Source organism: Chaetodon trifascialis, chromosome 21 (genome assembly GCF_039877785.1).
Source record: "Chaetodon trifascialis isolate fChaTrf1 chromosome 21, fChaTrf1.hap1, whole genome shotgun sequence".
Lineage (NCBI taxonomy): Eukaryota > Metazoa > Chordata > Actinopteri > Chaetodontiformes > Chaetodontidae > Chaetodon > Chaetodon trifascialis.
This window is the reverse complement of record NC_092076.1, coordinates 11264720-11287881: the sequence shown is the minus strand read 5'-3', so window position 1 is coordinate 11287881 and position 23162 is coordinate 11264720. Positions and strand designations below refer to the sequence as shown.

The 23162-nt window shown below is 42.5% G+C and overlaps 2 protein-coding genes across 5 annotated transcripts; both read left to right on the top strand.

Moving 5' to 3' along the window:
• Positions 1–426: 426 nt before the first annotated feature.
• On the top strand, positions 427–10605 carry LOC139349559 (uncharacterized). 4 transcript variants are annotated; one of them, XM_070990471.1, is made up of 14 exons: positions 454–654; positions 2482–2808; positions 2905–3198; positions 3359–3664; positions 3881–3991; positions 4643–4804; positions 6173–6403; positions 6498–6548; positions 6643–6897; positions 6988–7335; positions 7484–7756; positions 8359–8634; positions 8900–8912; positions 10494–10605. In XM_070990471.1, exons 1-14 carry the CDS (start codon positions 603–605, stop codon positions 10603–10605), a joined length of 2811 nt encoding a protein of 936 aa, XP_070846572.1. In that variant the 5' UTR covers positions 454–602. The 4 variants fall into 4 exon arrangements, with proteins under 4 accessions (XP_070846570.1, XP_070846572.1, XP_070846569.1 ...); XM_070990468.1 differs by lacking the exon at positions 10494–10605 and adding an exon at positions 1566–1601 and having other exon boundaries at positions 6089–6403; positions 8807–10027; XM_070990469.1 differs by lacking the exon at positions 10494–10605 and having other exon boundaries at positions 427–654; positions 6089–6403; positions 8807–10027.
• An 8298-nt stretch (positions 10606–18903) lies between these two features.
• Positions 18904–23065, top strand: LOC139349869 (uncharacterized). The gene is made up of 8 exons (XM_070990907.1): positions 18904–20464; positions 20635–20680; positions 20796–20939; positions 21233–21322; positions 21517–21639; positions 21756–21878; positions 22393–22464; positions 22734–23065. The coding sequence occupies exons 1-8, from the start codon at positions 18956–18958 to the stop codon at positions 22769–22771; spliced, it is 2145 nt and encodes a 714-aa protein (XP_070847008.1). The 5' UTR covers positions 18904–18955; the 3' UTR covers positions 22772–23065.
• Positions 23066–23162: the final 97 nt, after the last annotated feature.

Genomic DNA, 23162 nt, shown 5'->3' with positions numbered 1-23162 from the left:
GATAATCACGTAAACGTCCATTCAGCAGGGGATGAAACAGACACATTTCCTTGGAACATCAAACACTTTTTCTGGCTAAAAATTAACTTCAATCAGTGAGAGCAATCATAGCAGGAGCTTACTTGAAAGATAGAGGGCCTGTACAGAGGAAGGGAAAAAAGAACCATTGACCTATTTTTTTCTTCTTTTTCTCCAAATTCAACACAACACTAATGTTTCTCCAGGCAGAAAAGAGTTGTAGTCTTGCATGACTGTTTGCCCACATAAGCTCAGTGGGATCCCCCTCTCCGTTTGTTCACGGCAACACTGCACCAATGTAAAGTAGCCCCAAAACCTTGGCCAGAGGCCTGTGTGAATTTTAAGTTTGCCCACTTGTGTGTCCCTGCACATCTCCCTCCTTCTCCCTCTCGCTCAATCGGTCCTCTAGGGCTTGCTTGTTTAGGAGGACATACACATATCAAGGGCCTCCTTTCACTCCTCTGAGGCCTAGGGACAATATTTCTTATTTTCCATTTGGCTGGACAAACCCGCCCACTGTCAGCTCTATATAAGACAGCGAAAGGACCTGATGATAAGAAGTTGGTCTCAAGACAAGCCCGGCCATGCGGTGTAAAGTCCTCGTCCATATCGCCCTTCTGACTCTCATAAAGCATGGTGAGTAAAGTGGCATTGCACACACAGGCTGCACTATTGTTTCTTCACCTGATGACCAGGTTTAGTTTGACCAGGTGAAACTGGAACAACTGATTCTGAACTATCTTTTAACAGTCTTGTTACAGGGATGTTTACTTAAAGTATATAGTCCTGATGCAAATCATTAGTTTGTGTTGACCTTACAGTGGTTTACAGGTGGGAGTTAGAATAAGTCCAAAAGTACTGATGGTGCATGTTGATCACATTAAGTCATGTGTCAACATGCATTTGACCTTTATTTTGTGTTGATTTATGGTAAACTTGAGAGTGTACTGTATGCCAGGAACACGATATGCATTGAGCATAATAGGTTTGGGCAGCATGACAAAACATGAAGGATGAGACATTCGCGTCTCTCGATTGAACTGCCAAAAAAATATACAGCATTAAATACATATGCCACATGATACATGCAGAGATACAAGATTTTGTCCACATTATCCAGCCTAACATTCTTATAATATTCACATGCGCTAAGAATAATGACCAAAGCTGCTGTTCCACCCCAGTTCCACCTCCAGTAATTATTTCAAGTGAATCATTCTCTGTATACCTTACCATGACTAAGGGATTTGAGGATGATGATTACTGTGGTGAAAAGTATATTCTCATTGGGGTTTTTTTGTTTGTTTTGTTTCTTCCAAATTAAAGCGATTTAGACTCAACTGCTTTGGTTTGAGCTGAATGCTTTAAACAACTTTAATTAATCAAAAAATTAATGTAATGATATGCTGTGCTGGTGGAGCAGCATCATGTTTGCTGTTAACTGATTCTGACATTTGGGACTATTGTATTCTAAAATAGAAACGTACCCATGAATGTAGAAAAGTATTAGTCATGTCTTTTTAATCTCGTGTTCTCTTCCTGCCCAGCAACCTGCTATGATCGGCCCATCAATCACATAAGAGGTGCAACATAAACACTCAACACTAAAGCAAGTTTGGAAGCATGCCTGAGAGTATTTATTGTACTAGTTACTAATTAAACTCATGGATTGGCCAAGCCTTACTGAAAGGCTTTGTATTTACTCTGATTTGGAGAGGTATACTTAGATTATTGATTTACGATTGGGGGTGAAAAGAAAGAATGTGAAGTGGAGAACTTCATGAAACTAAAACCCCTGACACCAAATCCCTTATCACTGCTCATTCAGGTTTTTGACATGTGCCAATTTAAAAAACAAACTGGACTATTTGCCCAGGCTGAGACACGTGTTTGTTGTTGCGCTTGTATTGTTGTGTGTTCCTACATTGTTTCAGTGGCAGTTATCAGCCAAGAGATTGACATTAACAGAGCTAGCCTTGTGTCTACAAGTGGCAATTCTATTTGCCATATTCATTTTGTGACAAAAATGGATCCATTATTGTAGCAAAAGCAGTCATAAAGTCAGCCAACTGGCTAAGTAATGTCAGCCATACAGCACCATCTTGGCTTGCTAACATCAGTTAACATCAGCCGCTATTAGCTACTTGTCACACCATGCCAAAAAAACAAAACTGTGTATTTAACTGAACACGTGGGTTTTATAGCTAAGTCCATGAATTCAAATTTAAATAATAAGAGGAGGAGTGTGTTATTTATTCTTTCAAAAGAAGAAATACCCCTTTGTGACACAATGAAAGCCAGCAGTGCATGTTAGCTTGTCAAATACTGAAGGCCCCAGCTCACACAGTCCCATCATTGGTCTTTCAAACCTTCCTGTGTTGCAAGAATGAACAATGAGTGCTGTTCAGTGTTGTAGAGGCTCTTCATTTCCTGACCATCTTAATCTATTTTTTCTGCTTACAGTGTCTTCAAGTGAAATACAGGCCAGCCCAAATACAAATGCAACCCTCCCCTGCAATGTGACCCTCCCCGTCTCCATAAAGGGGGACAAAATAGACAAGTCTCTCTTCAAAGTCAGCTGGATACGTAACGGCTCTGGCATCGCCTCGTTCAGTAAAGCAGCGACACAAATACAGGAAGGCTTCAGTTGGGACACCAGAGTCTTTGTCAATGGGGACTTTTCACTGACCATCCTCAGAGCCAGTCTCAGCCTGCAGGGGGTGTATGAATGCGCAGTCAGCTACAACTCCACAATGCTGCACTCCAGTAATGTTACATTTAGCATCCTTGGTATGTATTTGTTCAGATTTGATTTGGGCTTTGCACATTTGAACTTAAAAGCGGGAACAAAGCTGAACTTTTGCTCATTTTCTACTTTCCTTTTAGCTTCCCCTACTCTGTCAGTTCCTCAGCAGTGGATGGTGTTGGAAACAGAGAGTCATCTTAAATGCCATGCAGATGGTTTCTACCCTCTTCCTATTGCTTTCTCTTGGACCAGAAATGGTCAAGTGATTCAGCCTCCCTACTATGTTGAGGGTGAACAGACTTCAGATGGGTACTACATGGCGGTGGGCAACCTGACCTTCTACCCTTCCCGTGAGGACCAGAATGTGACCTTTGGCTGCAAAGTGTCACACAGTGGCAGCTATCAAGAGCTGGATTTCCAACTCAATATCACCTGTGAGTCATACAAAGACACACTGCATTACAATTAATGACCACAATGACTCATCACATTTCTATTTTACGTAAAACTAGAATAACTTCTCCTGTCAATCATTATACAAAGAACTGTTTAAGCCTGAGGTAAAGCCAAAAGACAATATTTTCTTGCCCTCAGATCTTCCTTCTGTCACACTTTCTGTCCTACCCTCGCACTCCAACAACATTCCTCTCACTCTTTACTGTGACATGGAGAGTTTCTACCCAGAGGAAGTGTCTGTGTCCTGGCTTCAAAATGGCACAGTCCTCCCTGAACCCCCCACCACTGAGCAGAACCCGGATGGGACCTACAGAACCAGACGCTTTTATACTTTGAGCACTGAGGAGAGGGATCAAGGTGGGAAGGTGGAGTGTGTGGTAAACCAACCTGGGGTTGTGCACCCAGTCAGTGGCTCAGCATATCTGGAGAAACTGGATCCCCAGTGTAAGATCTGAATTTGACTGTTTGACATCACCCATTAGACAATATATTGCACATATCCATTAGTAGAGTAAACAGTGCAAGCACAAGTGGGCTGCCTCCAAACCACATGTTGTTGTGGTTTGGAGGCAGCTGCACTATTGTTCACAGCTGGGTTGTCTTGTCTTTGATGATTTTTCACTGATACCATTTGAAGCTTGTCATTCTGTTTCCTCTCAGATGAGCCTCCGGTGTTGAATAAATCGGCCAAAGCATCAGTGGCTATGATGTGTATTTCTCTGGTTCTGGTCTTCCTGCTCTGCTTTGGCTTTTCTTGGAGGAGGAGGGATGGTGAGTCAGAGGCTCCTTTGCAGTGTCTGTTTTGCTTGTGATGAAGCAATGTCTATTTCTGACCCTCATCACGAGGAATAAGATTAGTGTGGACAATGGCTGTGAGTTCAACTTCAAGTTTTTGGGGGCATAAAGATGTGAAACTATACAGTATTTCAGAAGAACACAAAAAAAAGCCAAACTTGAACATAAAACATATTATTATGTTCTTTCTTATCCTTGTAATCATCTTGTGACCCATCAGATTAATATTTGGATCCCAGTGGGGTGTCCGGACCCCCATATTGGGAGGCACTGGCATATGCCAGGACATCCACAAACATTTAAAACATATGTAGTAATAGTTACTCCAAAAAGAACAGATGCGTTGTTTCAGCTTCAAGAATCTGTTTTCCTTTCAAACCATCATTATCAAAATAAATCCAAAGGCTTGAAACTGGAACAGTGCCTCTGTCCTTTATTAAAGTATTTCTACTCATTAACTGGCACATGCAGTATCACATTTCCATAAACTACCTTGCCACCAGCAGGTTGTGAGGTAAACATGCTCTCAAAACAATGTTGATGCATAATTGTTGCATTATAGCAGCTACTTCAGACGCCCTTTTCTCTTACTAACTCCTGTATCTCCTTGTTTCTCTCCTCAATTAGAGAAACAGAAGTCTCTGAATGTATCAGGGATCATCCTCCCCCCACACATAACTGTAGGTCAAAAGGGCAGGGTGACGTTGAGCATTGAGGGCAGGAGGGTGGACCGAGTCCAGACCGCATGGTTCCTCAATGACACCCCTATCTCTGATACTTCACTCACAGGTAGGAGAGCTTATGCACATCCAGATAACCAGTGATTACTTGTGAATAATTGTTTGACCTCAGTGAACTTGGTCAGTAATTGCAAACGCATGTTGTGCACAAAGTTTACAAAGTTATGAACATTTCACCCGGTGTAAATGTTAGAATTGTAGTTTCAATGAAACAGTGGGAGAAATGAATACAGAATATGTATGATTACTGTCAGGCAGTGCAGAAGAAGATGATGTATCCAAACTTAAAGGAATAGTTACACAACTTATTCAGAGAGTTAGATGAGATGATCCGTACCACTCACCTGTCTGTACTGTAAATATGAGGCTTCAGCCAGGAGCTAAATCGAAAGTTCGCTAATTTACATGTTGCTTCACATTTGTTGAAGTAATTGAAATACCAAAGCAGGAATGCAACACGTGTTTTTGTAGGTGTTGTGTGCTGAACTGCTTAGTGGCAAGTCAGGATGATCTCCTGGAATCTTGCCTTCCCGGAGTGTCGTCTTTCCCAGAGATGCAGGTTTTACATGTTTTTCTACACAGATCAAACCAACCACATACTGTATACTGCTATTGGAAACCTGATAGTGGAAAAGAAGTGTCAGTTCTACCTTTATTCACATGGGGGAGAGAGAGAAAATCTTACTGTCTGGATTTCGATTAGTGAACAGAAGGTACTAGGAGACACAACATACATTTATGTAACCAAGGGGACAACCACTTCATTTACCATCTTCATATTAAACAGACAGTAGAAGAGTGGTCTCAATCTTCTCATCTAACTTGAACTTGAATCATCTTGGTCCAGTGTGCAGGATTTAGGTGAATACTGAATTGTTGTGTTTTCGTTACTTTAGAACTTTAAAGATCCTCTTCCACAGAGTCCGCCATGTTTCATTAACATGTTCCTACAGTCGCCCGCAGACAAACCAATGCCTTTGGGGTTTTTCGTGTTTTTAGCGGACACAACAGCTTCTCCTACATTCCTACATGTTTGGGAGGGGAGGGTGAGGTGAGGTTGGGGGGAATCCATTGGGTGCAAGCTGCAACCTCACGGCTGCATGCCACTAAATCCTACACAGTGGACCTTTATAAATAAATAAAAGACGCAAAACTGGATGTTAGAGGGTTAATAGACGAAATAAGAACTAGAATGTGTTTGGATTGATGTCTTACATACATACATTACAGTGAACAATAGTGCATGGATGGTGTATTGCAACTTCCCCTAAAACATATTATGTTTTTCTTTTACACTTAATTCTGCTAACAATTTACAACCTTACGCACAAAGGAACCTCCAAAGCCAACTTTAACTGCCTCTATAACCCCCTAACCACCATCCATTTGCCCTACGGTCTAACCCTCACCTCCCCAGTGTCAGAGAAAGGTCCTCTGCTGTCCTCCAGAGGAGAGATGGGTTACTACAAGCTGCACACTCTGGGGCCACTGCTGTCATCTGGAAATGGCACTCAACAGCTGATCTCCTCGCTCACCTTCATCCCCCAGATTTCAATCCACAAGGGGGCGGTGTTCAAGTGTCAGGTGTCCTACATGGGCAAAGATAAGATTGTGGTGGAGAGGGTGTCTGAGATGTTTACAATCCTGTGTAAGAAAAGATTTTCTCCTATTCACTTTGCATCTACTTGTGTATGATTTACACCATTTATGTTATGGATATTCCTGTACACTTTGTCTTTTAGCTGCTCCAGAAGTATCAGAAATTCAACTGGCAGAGGCACAGAATGACTCCGGTAAGACAAACAGTTTATTCTTCTGTTGTAGTTGAATACATGTAAAACATTCCCGGTTGTGAGAGACTACATCCCTGCAATTTATGCCTTCCAGAAGTCATCAGCATGACAGTACGGGCATCACATTTCCATCCAGATGTCATTACCTTCCGCTGGTTTTGCCAGGGGGGCGAGCTGAGCCCTGTCGCCTCCCAGGCCTCCTCCTCCCCTCGACCCAATTCTGAAGGCTTCTTTTCAGCCTTCAGCCAGTGTAAACTCCCCTGTACTGAACTGGAAAAGGGAGGTACTAAAGTGTGGGTCAGTGTCCACCACATCGCCCTGAAGCAGCCGGTCACCCGTGAGACCAGAGGTAAGAAAGGAGGCAAAAATGTTCAGCTCGAGGTTATATTTTAAAAAATCCAATTGATTGTTATATAAATGTCCTATTTCATCCACACAGGTTTCATCAAGGGGCCGTGTGTGTCCGAAATCGTCAGCTCCACTTCTTCCCCAGACCAGACTTTGACCCTCGGATGTGAAATCAGGGATTTCTACCCTTCCAACATATCCGTCACCTGGCTGAAGCTGAGAGATGGAGAGCGAGATGACAGAGAGGAGGAGGTGATACAGGGAGGAGAGATGTGGGGCCCCATACAGATTCAGCCCAGACTCTACAGGGCCACCGCCACTCTGAAGAGAAGGGCAACAAATCAGGAGATAAAGGAGAGAGGAGGAGGGATTATTTGCAGAGTGGAGCACTGTTCCCTGCTCGATCCCATTGAGAGACGCTGGAGAAATGTTGACATTGGTATGAATCATTCTAGAAACTTTTATCTTTGGATGTTATCCTATAATATTCAGGATAATTCCCACAGTATGTGAAAACTGACAAAAAAAAACCACTGAAACTCACCTGCTTTTTCATTCACTTCCACTCCCTGTTCGCATTTCCTCAGTTGCTCCCTCCGTTCCTCCACTGATCTCAGTCTGTTGGAGCAGTGAAGGGGTCGGCGTGTTCTCTCTCCTCTTGAGGGGAGGTCACCCTAAGGTCAAACTGGTGTGGGCAGCGGGAGGACACACTCTCTCACCGCTGGTGTCCACTGAGACAGAGGAGATAGGAGATGATGGACAGAGGGAGCTGAAAAGTGTGTGTGCCCTGGAGAGGTCCACAAGCCTGCCAAGTCAGACAAGCAGACAGCTGGAAAGACGGAAGAATGGACACGCAATAAGTACTTGTCTTTAATATATATACAAGTCTTGTTTCTAAGAATTGCTCTTTGTTCCACTAGCCTAAACCCAACAATGTCAAGTCTTTTTGGTTTTAGCATTCAGCTACAAATACTATGCATCTTAGACACAGGACTGCTGATAAAATGTTAGGAAATATTTCGTGCAACTTTAAAGAGGAACAAAAATCAGATTACTCTTAAAGAGGAACTTATTTTGGCTTGCATCCAGAGTCTATACAACTCTAATGGGACGTCTGTGCTACAAACTGGGACGACGTGGATATTCACTTGGTGGAAATGGTCTGCTGAAACATGCTATTCCTGTTGCATTATGGGAAGAGCATAGAGTATATACTGTATACTGGAGCTTGGACCATATTAGCGATTTGTTTAGTTCTCAGAGCTCTGTGACATTGTCAGTTGTGCAAACTTGATTGTATAAGACCTAAGATATCATTTGCATTATAAGTGGAAACTCAGCCCACATTCTCTATGTTACATTCTCTCTAAATGGCCAATGCAGTACATGTTTAAGGCTTTATTTCTGTAACAGCTGTCCCTCTATGAGTATTGTCTTCATGTTTATTGGTGTTACTTTACAGACACAAAGGTTGCCGTCACAGACCCTGACGCTGAAGGAATAGAATACATCGATGAAAAAGTAGATGGAGAGAATAACAACATTGACAGGGATGAGGAAACAAAGTCGGAGGTGGACGAGGACAGCGAGAAGGAGGGAGAGGAGGACCCAGGAGCGCTGCATATCAACAGAGTCAACTTGAGGAGGGGTCCCAGAGAAAATGAGAGGTCACGCTTGAGAGTCTGCGTGGAGATCACACACCCAGCACTCAAGCTTCCTGTTTATCGAACCTGGACAGGTAGGACTGCAAACAGTCTAGATCATAAAAAACCCTCACTGAGGCTGTGAAATCTTATCAGCTGCGAGAAAAATAACCAACTGTCTTCTTGTTGCACAGGAAAAAACTGAAACTGACACTCAACAGGAAGTTTGTTCATGTCTCTGTCTTTCTTTTGCATCATCTCTTTCAGAGCCCAATGAGGAAATTTCATCTTCTATATGAAGCCGTGACGTGTGAAAGAGTGCTTCTCCATTTCATATATCCCATATATTTATCTCTATAGTAAACATAAAGCTGTAGTCATGTTTTTAGGATATCCAGCAGTCTTTCATGTGATCAACAAGTGCAGTTTTGCCTCCAACATTTTTGTTGTTTTATTTATGACTTTATATTCTTAATGTGTCATCCATTCCTTTTTTTTCCCTTCTGCATGATTTTTACACAAGTTCATATTTTTGTACAAAGAATTTTACAATAATATTCCAGTCCTGTGGATTTTTTTCTACATCTGCACTGGGAAATAAAACCTATATGAATATTTTTGAAGTAATGTTTCTTTGGATTTCATTTTTGTCTTTGAACATGAGTCAACAGGCGACGTTACTGTGGTTGTCTTCTCTTCACTGTCCTGACAGCTGTTGCTCATCAACCGCTGAAATAAGTTCTCATTTCGAAATACACTTCTGTTTTTTTCCTTTTGCACTCTGACCACAGGAGTGACACTTCACTGCTGAGCAGAGGAGGTGCTGCGTGGTTGAACTGAGCAATTAAGACGTTTAGTTTCAAACTTCCACTTGAAATGATATCATCACGTCAACAGCTGGACGCATAACATGCTGCAAAATGCTATTTTTATCCCATGTATGTGAAATTAGGTTTGTGTATTTGTGTTCTACAAAATTCATGCAGCGTTCCTACATATTGCAAAGGCCCCACATTGCATGTTTACTTTAGTGTCGCACACTTCCTCTATATGTTTTGTACATTTTGTATTGCAGGCCACATGACCAGTAAAAACCTACTACTCACTACTGTGAGCATACAGTATACTGTAATGTTATGCAAGTGGCCCATATCATTTGAGAGAAAATTGCAGGCTAAATAAAAACTGAATAATTCAGATTCCATATTTCATGTGACATGAATGGGGGGATAAATATTGAATGAACAGACAGAAAGAAATCTAAATATCCACTAAGACAGAATTTAGAAAGTAGTGCCGTAGCAGCAAAGCCCCTGAGTGTTTTGAACTGAAAGGGGGTGTATTTTAGTGCTTATGAGTTCATCTTTTCTGCTGTAGGCAGAATAATCTATTTTTACTTGTCATCTTCTAACTTGAAGCACATTATTAGGATTTCAAGTGTGTGTAGGTGGAATTTGATCACCAATAAACCAAACATGTTCTTCAGTGTGTACTGTCATGTTCAGTGATCTTAACTGATCCAGTCACATGTATGAGACTTAATTTGGCTTTCCATAAAGTTACAAATCTGCTTATTCATCCAGAAAGATCACTGCTGAATCATTGTTAAAGACTGACAGACAAGAGCCCCTGGTGTTTATCCACCATGATTGTTTTTAATGCTGCGGACCTATTTTAACACACACATCAACATCGGACACCATCATTCACACTTTTGTGGCCTGACTTATCAGAAGCTCTGCGCACATCCGCAAACTGTGCGACACGTAGGCTTGATGCACCGGCGACTCAGCTGTGATAATCACCCTCTTCCTCATAATGAGCCAGCGGACATATGTCAGCATCAGGAACTGAACCGACAGCGTCAGCGGGGGTGTTGAAAACCTGATCGCGTTTGGATGGATCTTGCTGTCGAGCCTCTGATTAACCTGGATTATGGAAATTAAACGGACAGGCTGAGGAAGTCAGAGAGTCAAGGAGGAGGTTTGAAGATGGACAACGGCAGTGTCACTTCCAGGGCGGAGAGGACTTTCTGGACAGTTTGGGTGAGCCGCTGCATCATCTGAAGCCAGATGGGCATATTTGCTTTAACTTTCACTGTCAGAGGCAGTGGAGTGTGGATGTGAAGTCTGTCTTCCTGTGTCCGTGCAGCACTGCCTCTCTCACAGCTCCGTGCACGTTTGTCCCTCTCTCACTCCCCTTGTCTGTGTTTTTGTTGTGTATCTTGCACACACACGCACGCGCGCACACACACACGCACAGGTCCCTTATTTCCTGTTAATTTTCTACTAATTACGATGCACAAAACTGTCCCAGAAATTGTTATTTGCAAATGATTTTAGGTAATCATCATATGAAAACATCACTGATTCTATACTGTGGACCTTTTTCACAGGAGACATTTTCACTTGTCTTAGCTAGTAACTAATAAAATTACTGATGGCTGTAGGCCTATTGTATTTAAGGGTTTGAGTTCCTTGGCCCTGAAACTATTGCATGCTTAAAGCTGCTTTAATCAATGTTTTTTTTTTTTTTCTTTCTATTAGCAATGGATCAAATGACTTCATTCGGTGATTTGAACACTAAAGGGACTCAGAGGTTTGAAGCCAGGCTAACTGTACACACAGTGTACAACATAGTGTAGCATTTAGCAACCAAAGAGCCAGGTATAGAGGCGTTGGAGGAGAGCCAAACAGAGCAAGTAAATATTGGACTTGCTCAGGTTTCTTGAAACACGACTAATGTAGCTCTGACATTCAACATACTAACTTTATAAGATGTCAGTGTTGTGTTTACAGCTTATTGCACTCTCCACAGAGGGAAAAAAAACAATTATTGCAGGTTTAACTGAAACCATTATTAACTTTATTAGTTACACCCATGGTGAAAAAAGGTGTTTTCACCCTAGAGATGATGGATGGGTTTCAGCTTGTGGCTCTGTGCCGGCCTGTGTTCCACACCAAACTCAGAAAGCCATGTATGGACCTGGCTTTGTGTATGGGGACATTGTCATGCTGAAACAGGAAGGGGCCTTCCCCAAACTGCTGGAATGACACTATTGTGTAAATAGCCTTGCATGCTGTAACTTTAATATTTCCCTTAACTAAAACTAAGAGGAATCTCAAACTATGAAAAACAGCCTCAGATCAAAAGGCACTTAAATAGGTGTTTCTGCTTACCATTGGCCATATAGTTTAAGTATAAAATTTAAAATCATTTTAGAACAAAGTGAACAAATGCAAACATTATGCAAAATGAGGAAAAAGACAAATAAGAACATACATAGAACAATGTTGATTAATCTATTACATAAATAAGTCAAAAGTCTCACTTTCTTCCTCTCCATCTCCTTCTCAGAACTTTATAACTGAAGCTGTCAACAGATTCTTCAGACCAGAGCCCACTGGCATCGTTACAAATGATCCAAACTCCTTCCAGGAATCTGCAGTTGACAGTGAGCCTGCAAACTGTGGACAAGCAGAGAGCAACACTAGCAGAAGGGAAGTCAATGAGGAACAACTTCTTGCGACAGTCTCTGTGCTTAGCTCACCTCGGCCCAGTGTTGCCTGGGAACTATGCACCGCCGAAATCAACTTAGGACCTGACGAAGAGAGCAATGAGAGCAAAGCATCTGATGAACGTGAGGGCACAAGAGAGGAACAGTTCACCCAAACAGGAAACAATGATGCAGGACTGCTCATCACTGAGGATGCAAAAGAGGACAAACAAGAAGGAAACGAAGTTCAGAAATTGTACAGTCACGGAGGAGATCAGACACAGGAGAACGATGAGTATGAAGAACATGTGAACACCAGGTCAGTGAGACCTAGAGGTGATGCAATGAGTGAAGACATGGAGGAAAGCGCAAGAAAAGATGGTGCTGAGACTGGCAGGGCAGCGACGCTGGATGATCAGCAAGAAATGCATGAAACCATGACGAAGATCCAAGTAAAGGAAAAAGAAGAAATGCACCATGATGATGATCAAGAGTTGAAGGACGAAGGCATTGAGGCACGATTGGGTACTGTCACAAATTTGAGCCCAGGAGAGGAGGATAAAGCGCACATAGAAGAGGTAAGGGTGCAGAAGGACGAGGCGGGTGCTGTGGTGATGTGTGAGGAAGCAGAGGACAGTGATGGTGTGTCACTGCTGGCCTCTGAAAATGAAAAAAAGTCCGATGAAGGAGCAAGAGAAGCTGATAATCCGCCCTCAGATGACGGCAGAGATTTCAAGGGAGACCCAAGCTTTACTTCACCGCATGTTGAATTGCAAATAGCCTACGATAAGAGTGGCATCATGTCTGAGGATGAGCTAATTGTTGTAGGGCAAAAGCATGTGATGATGGCTCATGCAAGTGAAAGTGATAAAGTTGAGGATGCGAAAGAGAGCGAGGATGAGAGCACATTGGATGAGAGGGAACAGGGTGCTGTCATTAAGGAGGAAAATGCAAATGAGGCTGGAAACAGTCAGACAAAAGAAGAAGTGCCGGACCAGAAAGACCGTGTCAAATCAGAAGACGGTCAAGAGGAAGACATTTCAACTGGACATGTTACATGCAGTGAAGAAGATGTGCAGAATGCTAAAGCAGAGCTGCACAAAATTGAATTCACACATGAAGAGCTAGAGGATGTGGCTGAGGACACTGAAGTGCAAAGAGAGGCAGATGATGTTGAACCAAAAAGCCACAGTGAAGAGATCAGTGGAAAATCTGACACGACAACAACAGACATTTGCATAGATGAGAGATTTTTCGATAAATATCAATTTGAAGAGGAAAGGCTCCCCACTGAAGTAGTTGGCGAAAAAAGTTACGAGGGAGTGATATGTGCAACCACCTCAGGCGAAACTGGACAGGAAATAAGCGGAGAGTTTAAAAATATTCCCATGGGGGTATGTGAAGGCCGGCTTGTTGTGTCGGAGGAGCTAAACTCTCCAACATGTGAGGAAACACAAGAGGGAGTTCCTGGATACAACAATGAGCCTGGGCCAGATGAAAATACAACACAAAGGTTCCTGGAAGTAGGAGATTGCAAGGAAATCCAGACAACGCAATTACCAGAAGAGGTGGAGAGCAAAGAGCCTGAGAGCTTTCAAAACAGTGGCTGTAGCGTCGGAGCTGGCTATTTACTGGCGACAGAGCATATGGAAGAGGATCAAGAAAGCACAGGAGACATTAGGAATAGCCTTGATTTAGTTGCGGAGGAGCACGCTGGAGGACTGCGCCTTACTGATGCTGGGTTGCCACAAGAAACGGAGACACCACTTGTTCAACCAGCAATTCAAGAATCAGGACTTTTATTTGAGGAGGAGGAAGGAAGATTATTGACTGCCTCAATGAAGACCGGGATCGAACACACAGGAAAAGAATTTGAGCACACTGGCTTAACTGGTGCGACTGATAGAACGACACAAGTGCTGGAAGCTGGGGATGAAGAGCTTTTGATTGAATCTGAAATAGATGAGGGGTTATGTGATTTCAAAGAAGCCGATGCTGCTGGAGATGAGCGTGAGACGACAGGAGCTGTGGCAGGACAAGAAGATGAAACTTTAAAATTCCTTGAGGCTGAAGTGCAGAAGATAACAGAGATGAGCTTCTTTCAAGAGTCGATAGGTGCCATAGACTTAGAACAAAAGAGCTACAAGACACCTAGTTTATCAGAAGACTTAACTGAATCTGGATTCCTGAAGCAGTCGGTTGAGACCGAACCTAAATTACTTGAAGACAGTACTACAGAAATGCAAGATGAAGGGATGGACATGGAGGAAACAGGTTATGGAGCTGAGGAAGATGAAGCGCAGAGTGGAAATGAGATGGAAATTTTAGATCTGCAGGTAGCAGGAATGGCAGCTGAGCTAATCACAGAAAGGAATGAAAAAGAAAATGTTTTGATCACAGAATCTGAGTCACTGGAGACTCAACTTCAACTATCACACACAGCGCCTCAGATAAGCAACGAGGAGACTGAAACAGCTGATGTATCAATCACAAGTGAGTCCAAGACAAAAGATTTGACTGTGATATCATCAGAAGAAATAACAAAGCATGTGACAGAATCAGAGAGGAGCTGTGACACTAAAGAAACAGTAAGCCCAATCAGTGGATGTCAAGACGTGATTGAAGAAGAAAGCCTTGACTTGTGGATACAGACGGCGTTATCAGATGACAACAATGACATAAAACAGCAAGAAGTTCCTGAGCCTGGACAACCAATGCAAACAGAGACAGAGCCATCAAGAGAGGAACAAGATGAAATCTCATCAGAGCAGGTAGAAAAGGTTGAAGAGGAGCTTGTGGAGTCAAAGTCAGCAGAATCAGAGTTAGTGAGTGACGCAGAAATGTCTTCAACAACAGAGTCTGGGTTTTTGGACCAGTCTCTCGGTGAGTGGGGCAAACAGGACAGTGGAACTCAGCTACTGACATCAATTAGTGCTGAGTCATTTCAAGACATATATGACATGTTGGCTAATAAGTCACAGCCAACAGACATCTCTGGACCGTCTACACAGCCTAACTCTGAATGTGAGGATGTATTGATGGAGGAAACAGCTGAGACAGGAGAGTCACATCTGAAAGAGGAGGAATCAGCCACTGAGACAGGATTTCACCCTGATTCAGGAGCTACATCATCAGAGGCTGCACATCTAAATCAGGAATCATATAAATCATTAGAAAATATAGACAAAAAAACTGGATCACAGAAAGAGACTGACACTGAAGAGGCAGATGTTGAGTCCCTGACAGAAACCGGTGCTCTTTTCAAAGTCGAGGAGACAAAAGTTGGAGATGAGCCTCTTGAGATAACTGTGTCTGAATCTCCAGGTGAGATCGAACACACTGGCTCAGGGCGACCTAGAAGTGGCTCAGAAGCTCCGTTGGAGGAGGGAATCATGTCGACAGAATCTGGATCACAAGGCCACATCTGCACTGAAACAGAAAAGAAGTTATTGGTGTTGCCCTCACTGGATGAAGCACTGCCCAGATGGTCACAAGATATTATTGATTCATTACCTGAACTAAACAGGGATGAGATGACAGAACCGCCAAGGACAGAGTCTGGACATCAGATGGAGGTATTCTTTTATATTTAACCATAATAAGAGTTATTAAATCATTACACATTTAAATAGTACTCATAACCTTCAGAGAGGGTGTGAAATCAGCTGTTTTGGTCATTGCAGGTGGAAGTGTCTGTGCTGGACTTCACTGTTCAAAAGGCAAGAATTGCTGTTAAAAACCCTTGTGTGAGGCCACCCAAAGATCCCCGCTCCCTGCTCAACATGCCCTCCTTGGATCCTACGCCCTCCTCACATGTGCCAGTCAAAGTCCGTCCAGGTGTGCCTCTTGGAGGCATGGGTATTGGAATAAAACTGCCTGGTAGGTCACTTGCAACACATGGAAGGCACTACTTGAGGCATTAATGTCAAGTTCATTTTCATAATCTGTAAATAATGTCACTCGTTTTTGTTTTTTTAGGGCTTGGTGCAGGTTTTCCCGTTTTGAAAAGGACACAACGGGAGGTGAATGATGAAAATAGCCAGGAAACCCTCTTGCAGGTGCCATTAATAATCTTTGAATACCACATTTCTCTTATGTTGAGGTGTGTACATGATTAAAATGTCACAATATCATCAGGAACCTGAGCCAGAGGAGAAGAGCGACACCCCCAAAGAAGATGAGCCCCAACACAAACCCAAATGGACGCCACCAAGACATCCAGGGTAAAGTCTCAGTGTGTTGACTTTATTATGCACAGCACAAAAGAGGTATCTTATGCTCAAACATTTTCTGATTCTTAGTTCTCTCATGTCTCCCCAGATTTGGAAATCCACTTATGTCTGAGCTGAAATCCAAACTAAAGAAAACCACCAAAGAGTGAGAAGAGGATGAATTGAAATGCTTGTGTGAATGTCTGAATAAAATATGCAAATGGGTTTATTTTGATGTATTTATCAAACTGAATGCAGTGATGAAATGTTCATCCTGTCAATGTCATATTTTTAACTTTTTGTAATAAAGCTTAACAGAAAAAGTAATTGGTCTTTTCTCATATGAATCGTGTTCATACCATGGCCTCACTGGGTTTTTAGCACACACAATTATCATCATCCTCAAAAGCAGTTAGGAAAACTGAGAAAGAAAGAAAGAAAGAAAGAAAGAAAGAAAGAAAGAAAGAAAGAAAGAAAGAAAGAAAGAAAGAAAGAAAATCAGAATCAGAGAGTTACTCTTTACCATAAAGAGTATTAAGCCTTGCAGAGGATAGTTTAGTTGAATTAATTTTTATCGAGATTGTAGATGGCAGGATTTCCCCATTTGTGAACATCACTCTCTAAAATACACGAAGAAGAAACCTTCAACTGTGATTGGTTAAAATTATCCAATGAGCGTGAGGAAAGCTGACGTTTGAACCAGAGCGGCGCTCTGTGTGTTTGGGGTATTATGAGCTTTTTCGTGTTGCTTTGACATTCAGTTGACGTTCGTGGATAAATGTTTCCTTCAACAGATTCGACTCTCAAAAAACTATTTGAAGTATTTTCACAGACATGAGCCTCCAGCAGAAGTGCCTGTTGACATAGGTAAGTCAAAGTTAACAAAGTCAAAGTTTACGTTCTGTCAACTGACGTTACCAAGCTAACGTTAGCTTAGCTCGTGTCGGGAATGTCTCACGCTTCGAGTATAACATTGCTAACGGACGGTAAACTCTATAAATACATCGCCGCTGTAAGCTGTAAAGATAAAAGTTGGCAAAACAACATCGGTCAGAGTAGCCGAACGGCCCCAGTAACGTCCTGCTGTGATCATCATGCACTGTCGGTACTAAATAAATGATAGAAGTTGATGGCACTGGTAATCAGTTGGCTTGATTTTATGATTAAAAACTAACCTTTAGTGTTCGTGTTTTGCTATTTTTAGTAACCAGTCATACTTAAAGGTGCTTAAAAGTTATGGTAGTTTGTGCTTCAGACGCCACTAACATAATCCAGTGTTAAAGCCATTTTAATCCCAGAGATGGCAATAATTGTGCCATATTGATCCGAGGCAACTTTACAGGATCTGGTTATTTAAAATTAAACATGTTTTACATTAATTGAATTGTTTCATCCACAGGCTGTTGGCACAGAGAGGCTGAGGAGTCATCTGAAAAGACATCCATCAAGAAGTCTGACCCGTGTGCCGTGTCTCCAAAAAACAGTTTTCCTCCTTTGAAAGAAAAAGAGAACTTGTGTGGCATGGCCAATGAGACAACAGTGCAAACCTCGTATATTCAGGAAGATTATGAGGCTGATGAATGCCAAGAAAATATTCCACCCAGAGCCACTGTAGCGGCTAAGACTTCAAAGCTCCAGGTCCAAGTAGGAGATGTGGTAGAATATTCCTCCATACAACCAAGTGGAGAAAATGAGCCTCTCTCTGACACGTGCACCTTTTCAACCCCGGCTCCAACAAGCAGCAGTGGAGAAGTCAAGGCGAAGTCACGGCTCTCTGGTCTCCAGTCTGCTCTTACACCAATTTTGAAAAACTTAGATATTGGAAATAAATGGCCATCGCCAGAGCCTTCAAAACACAGAAACAATCCTCATCTGACTGTTCCCTGTTTTTCCTTTGGCAACACCACAGCAAATTGTCAAAAATCAACTGGGGGTTCCAGCCAACATCCCAGCTCAGATATCTCCAGTAGCCTTTCTGGACGATCATTAGGTGACACTAATGCTTCTGTGCACTGGCTGCATGACGAATACTTGCCAGAAATGACTCTGCTCGATGTTACATGTGACTCCACAGTGCATATGACTAAAAATGATTCAGCTTTTCCTGACAGTGTGCCCTCTACACCTGTAACAGTGCAGTCTGCGAGCACATATACCACTCTCCAGCACTCCCAGGTGAGTGCTTCCACCAGTTTGAAAACCACTGCTCAAATGCTCAGCCCTCAGAATAAGATGCCGGGTCTTATTCAGTCTGATGTTAGCAGTCCCAAAGCAGAACATGAGGCGACAGATCAGGCTTGTTCAATCTCTAAGAACACCACTGAAACGTCCCTCGTTATGAATCAGAGTGGTTCAGCTGTTAAGACAGGTGGATCATGTGAGGTGCAGGATGTCACTTTTGATAGGGATTCTCTTCAAAAACAGGATGAAACAGTAATGGTGTCAGAAACAAGCTCAAGTGACGAGGAGAATACTATGGACAAGCCTTCTCCTCCCAAGGTCTTTAATGCTAAAGAAAACCGTTCTCAAGTCCGCCCTCCTGAACTGTCCAAACACAATGGGACAACACCAAGTAAATACTCTGATACCAAGATGGTTGACATCCCCGAGAACATAGATGCTCCTCTGCGCTGGCTGGATGACAGATACTTCCCAGAAATTACTCTCCTTGATGTTACACATGATTCTGAGTTTTCACCAGGAGGGGAAATGCCCTCCTTGGATGTCACGCAGGATATTTCACCAGTAAATAGTTTGCAAAACAACATGCCTTCCTCGGAGCTCAGTGGACATGTTGTGGCAGAGCAGGGCACATTGAACGTCAATCAAAGTGACGATATGTCGAGTACTCTTGATGGCAGTGCCACTCGCACCATAGGCTCCTTTAGTGAGCAGTCTGTTAAGTGTGTCAGTGTAAACACGACAAAAGCTTCCTTGGAAGCAACTCGGGATATTTCAGTGGGCAGTGTTATGGAGGACAGTCAGCCTTCATTGGAGTCCAGTGGACAAAATATGGCAAAGATTCAAACATCAGCTGAAGGAACACATGGTTCCCACCCTGCTAATGTTACCCACGACATAAGTTCCTCCAGTAACATGTCTGTTCAGGTTGCCGCGGCACAGTTCTCTACTACTGATGTGCATTGCAACACTAGTTCCAAGAATGTCACCCTTGAACTTCCTGGTGAACCTGGGGTGACCTCGGATCCTGTGGAAGCTAACAGTGAGGCTCTGCTTATAAGCCATGACATTGAGTTGACCAGCAAGGTGTCACAACCAAGCCCAGAACAAGCTGGGTCTATGAACAGCACTTTTGATAGGAAAAAATCCACTGGCAATACCATTTTAGCAGAAGCTGTTACGACAACGGTTTGCCCGCAGAACGTCACTTTCGAAACTAAATCTTCTGAACAGAATGGGACAATAACCTTGTCAGAATCGAGCTCAAGTGACAGTCACCACAACACTTTGGACAAGCCCTCTCCTCCTGAGGTCTGTAACGCAATGAGTAGCCCCAAGGACAATAATTCTGACGTCCACCCTCCTGAGCAGTCAAAACATAATGGCACAACATCTGTTACAGACCCTGGAACCCTGGAGATGGCTGACACGCCTGAGAGCACGCCTGAGGGCACGTTTGAAGCTAATCCAACTATGGACATAGTGTCTGAAGCTGGTCACCATGAGACTAAGGATCATTTACAATCAGGTCTGCCTATGAGAGGTGGTCTTTCCGACACTTTGGGCCATCAAAGCATGGATGCGGAGGATAACAAAGCATACACATTAAATTTGGATGATACCCTAGATTTAAGGGCTGACTGTTTGGTGACCTCAACACCAATGACTAACAAAATAACTAACATCTACACTGCACAAGATGAGGGCAAAGCCATGGGGGCACAGAAGAAACTGTATGGGGATGGTTCCAGTAAGCCGGGCGGTCAGGCACCATCAGACGTGCTATCGAGCGTACCATCGAACATCATCTGTAATCGAAAAACACTCTTAACTCAGCCCGTTGCTGTATCCCTTTTGCCTCCCTTGAAAGCTGCATCCAAGTTGCTGAAGTGCAAGCTGACCTCCACACTTTCAGGAAGAGCTGAGCCACTGACCTCAGGCCTGCCAATGACCAGGCAAAGAACCCAAGCCATGATGAGACAGAAGACCCAGTCTGAAGCTTTGAGAAATACCGCTGCTTCTGATGCACCTCAAAAGGTAGGATTTTTAATGTCTGTGACCCACTGAGTGTACAAAATGTCGACAGCACCTTCTCATTAGTGGAATAGATCAGACAAACTTGTCAGTTTCGTCTGTTAAATCCACTTTTTTATGAGTTTTGACTGCATGTATTGATGACTTGTTGACTCTGTTCTTGTGTATTTAAGACCACAGGAATATCAACCTCCTCCAACTCCCTTGCTGCACTTACAGGTATGCTGTGTGTATTATTATTTAGTCTTATTTTTAGCCATGTGCAGTATAATGGCCTCTGAATGTGATATGCATGCGCACTATCCACACTCTCTTCACTCTGTGCTGACGTTAGGACCCAAGCAGCCCAGTCCTGGCAAACCCCGGTTGGGTGGCATACCGTCAGGCATCCAGAGGGCTGCACTAGGTCTCAGGCCGCCATCAGCAAGAAGCAACGCACCAGCTTCTTCGAGGACTGACCAGCTCCGTGGACCGACGGGTAATCATAGAGTGGTCAGACTGTATGTTTTGACTGTTTGTTCTGCAAATATGAAACAAAAATGTGCCTAAATTTGACCATAAAGAGTTGAAATTGAGTTTTGCTCTACATACATACATATGGTATTCCTGAGCCCCACCAATAAACAGGTAAACAAAAAGGAAAAATATTGATTTTTAATATTGCACTGCCAAGTATTGTCAATGAATCAGCAGTTTTACAGTCTTGTGTGACATGCATCATCATTAATTTGAATGTAATGTTTTTTTTTCTCCCTCTTTATACACAAACAGCTTCTAACCCTGCAACAAAGATTTTCCAAGCAGCCAAGCACCCCTTAACCGGAGGTGAAGCTTTACCAATAGCAAAGAAGAAGAGAATGGGTAAATACTGAGCTGCTGCAAAGGAACTCATCGTGCAGCTTTTTTTGTGTTGCATTTTTAAGACTGACATGGTTACTATTTGCACAAAAGCTAACGAACAACAGTCACTGTGATGTTGTTCAAAAACTGGACTTTTCTGAGCTCGCTAAATATGTGTAACATACTTGCCTCACACTTTTATCTCATCCTTTCAGATGCACTCTTACCCTCTGGTAGTGCAGAAGCCCCCAAATCTTCTGTTGCTGCAAACAGAACCAAAAACCTGAAACAGCCCACAACCAATCAGAGAACTTTTCCAGCTAAAAGCCAAAGAGATGGTAGGTTGGGATTGTGTCCTACTGCAGGTTTTATGGTCTTTTTTGCATTGAGTCAGCTGGTCTTTTGTTGAGTTGCTTACCTGCTCTGGTACCTGCTGTTTTTCACACGCATTCAGATGCTGCAGTGCCAGCCAGTACTGCTGAAACATTAGCATCTTGCAACGCTGTAAGCCGAGCCAAAGCCCTGAAGCTGCCTGTATCCAGCCATAGATCTCAGCTGTCTAAACCCCCAATCCACGGTAAGTTGGGAGTGCTGAGATGCCAAAATGGACTGCTGATGGAACTAATTTAATCAAACCTCTAATGTGAGTTGCATCCCCGACAACTCCAGTGATATTTTATTTATATCCTCTAATAGGCTCCATTTGCAGGCTGACCTTCTGCCTATTAAGATCTTGTAGCAATGTGTCCATCTTTACATTATACTTATATATCAGACATCTTTCTTGTTGACGTATGAATCATGATGACCATGATGGCACAATGACTGTGCATATAGAACTGACACAAGCTTATATGTTCAGTGAATGAGCTGCAACACTGGGACAGGGCAAAGGGGTGTCTGGATAATAAACTTCCAATAACACTTCCATGGCCACGTAGGTTTGGCTGGAGGAAGCAGAAATTCTATAAGAAAGTTATAAATCAGGTTGTCACCCTCACAGTCTGATGCACAGAAAATAAAAAGTAGAAGATAAAAGATTTGGCAGAGGCCTTCTCCTCAGAAATGCAATGATTCAAACTGTATTGCAGGTTGTGCCAAATGTGCCGCCCTTGAACAGCAACTTCAAATGAAATCGGAAGAAATAAGGAGACTGAAAGAAGGTACGGCTCGTTCCTATGGTTCAATCTTCATGAATTTATAGCAAATTATTTAGAAAACAATATGCTGCAATGTTCTGGAAGGCTTGTTATAGCTGGATTATTATATTGAGTAATATGTTTTTCTCATTTCCAAACTTTTTGGAAGATTTTTAGGCTAATGTGTTTCGTTCATCAGCAGGGGCCTCGTAATTGTGTCAAGATCCCGATGTCGGGTTGTATAAATGTAGAATTGTTTGTGTTGTTAATGGAACTTTTTTTTTTTTTCCCAGAGCTGCTGAAGTACAGTAATCCAGGGGAAGACTGCTGACATTCATTTCGCTCTATTCATTGTGAATTCTAGTATAATACTAGTGTGCTTAACAGAATAGCTGCTGTAATTCATAAATGTCTGCAGTCACAGTTTCACACTGTAAATAATTTTGAATTAAATAAATGTATTTTACTAATAAATATGCTAACATTTAACACAGCTTTACTTATTTAAACCAGTTGTTTAACACAATATACTGTATGTTGTGAATGTATGTTATACTATTGAAGTCTGCTACATTATAATATGCTCACAGGAAAACCTCACACCCCGAACTAGATGTCAATTATAAATTGAACCAAACATATCTTTAAGTGTTTCAATTTGCAACCTAACTTATAAGGACATCTATGGATAGGATATGATAAAAGCTTAAACAGTACTTTTT

Coding starts and splice junctions, on each gene's coding strand:
- LOC139349559 (XM_070990468.1), top strand. CDS start 603: ATGCGGTGTAAAGTCCTCGTCCATATCGCCCTTCTGACTCTCATAAAG. Junction 3,665..3,880: donor GGAGAAACTGGATCCCCAGT/GTAAGATCTGAA, acceptor GTTTCCTCTCAG/ATGAGCCTCCGGTGTTGAAT. Junction 6,549..6,642: donor AGAGGCACAGAATGACTCCG/GTAAGACAAACA, acceptor TATGCCTTCCAG/AAGTCATCAGCATGACAGTA.
- LOC139349869 (XM_070990907.1), top strand. CDS start 18,956: ATGCCCTCCTTGGATGTCACGCAGGATATTTCACCAGTAAATAGTTTG. Junction 20,940..21,232: donor CCAGCTCCGTGGACCGACGG/GTAATCATAGAG, acceptor ATACACAAACAG/CTTCTAACCCTGCAACAAAG. Junction 22,465..22,733: donor AATAAGGAGACTGAAAGAAG/GTACGGCTCGTT, acceptor TTTTTTTCCCAG/AGCTGCTGAAGTACAGTAAT.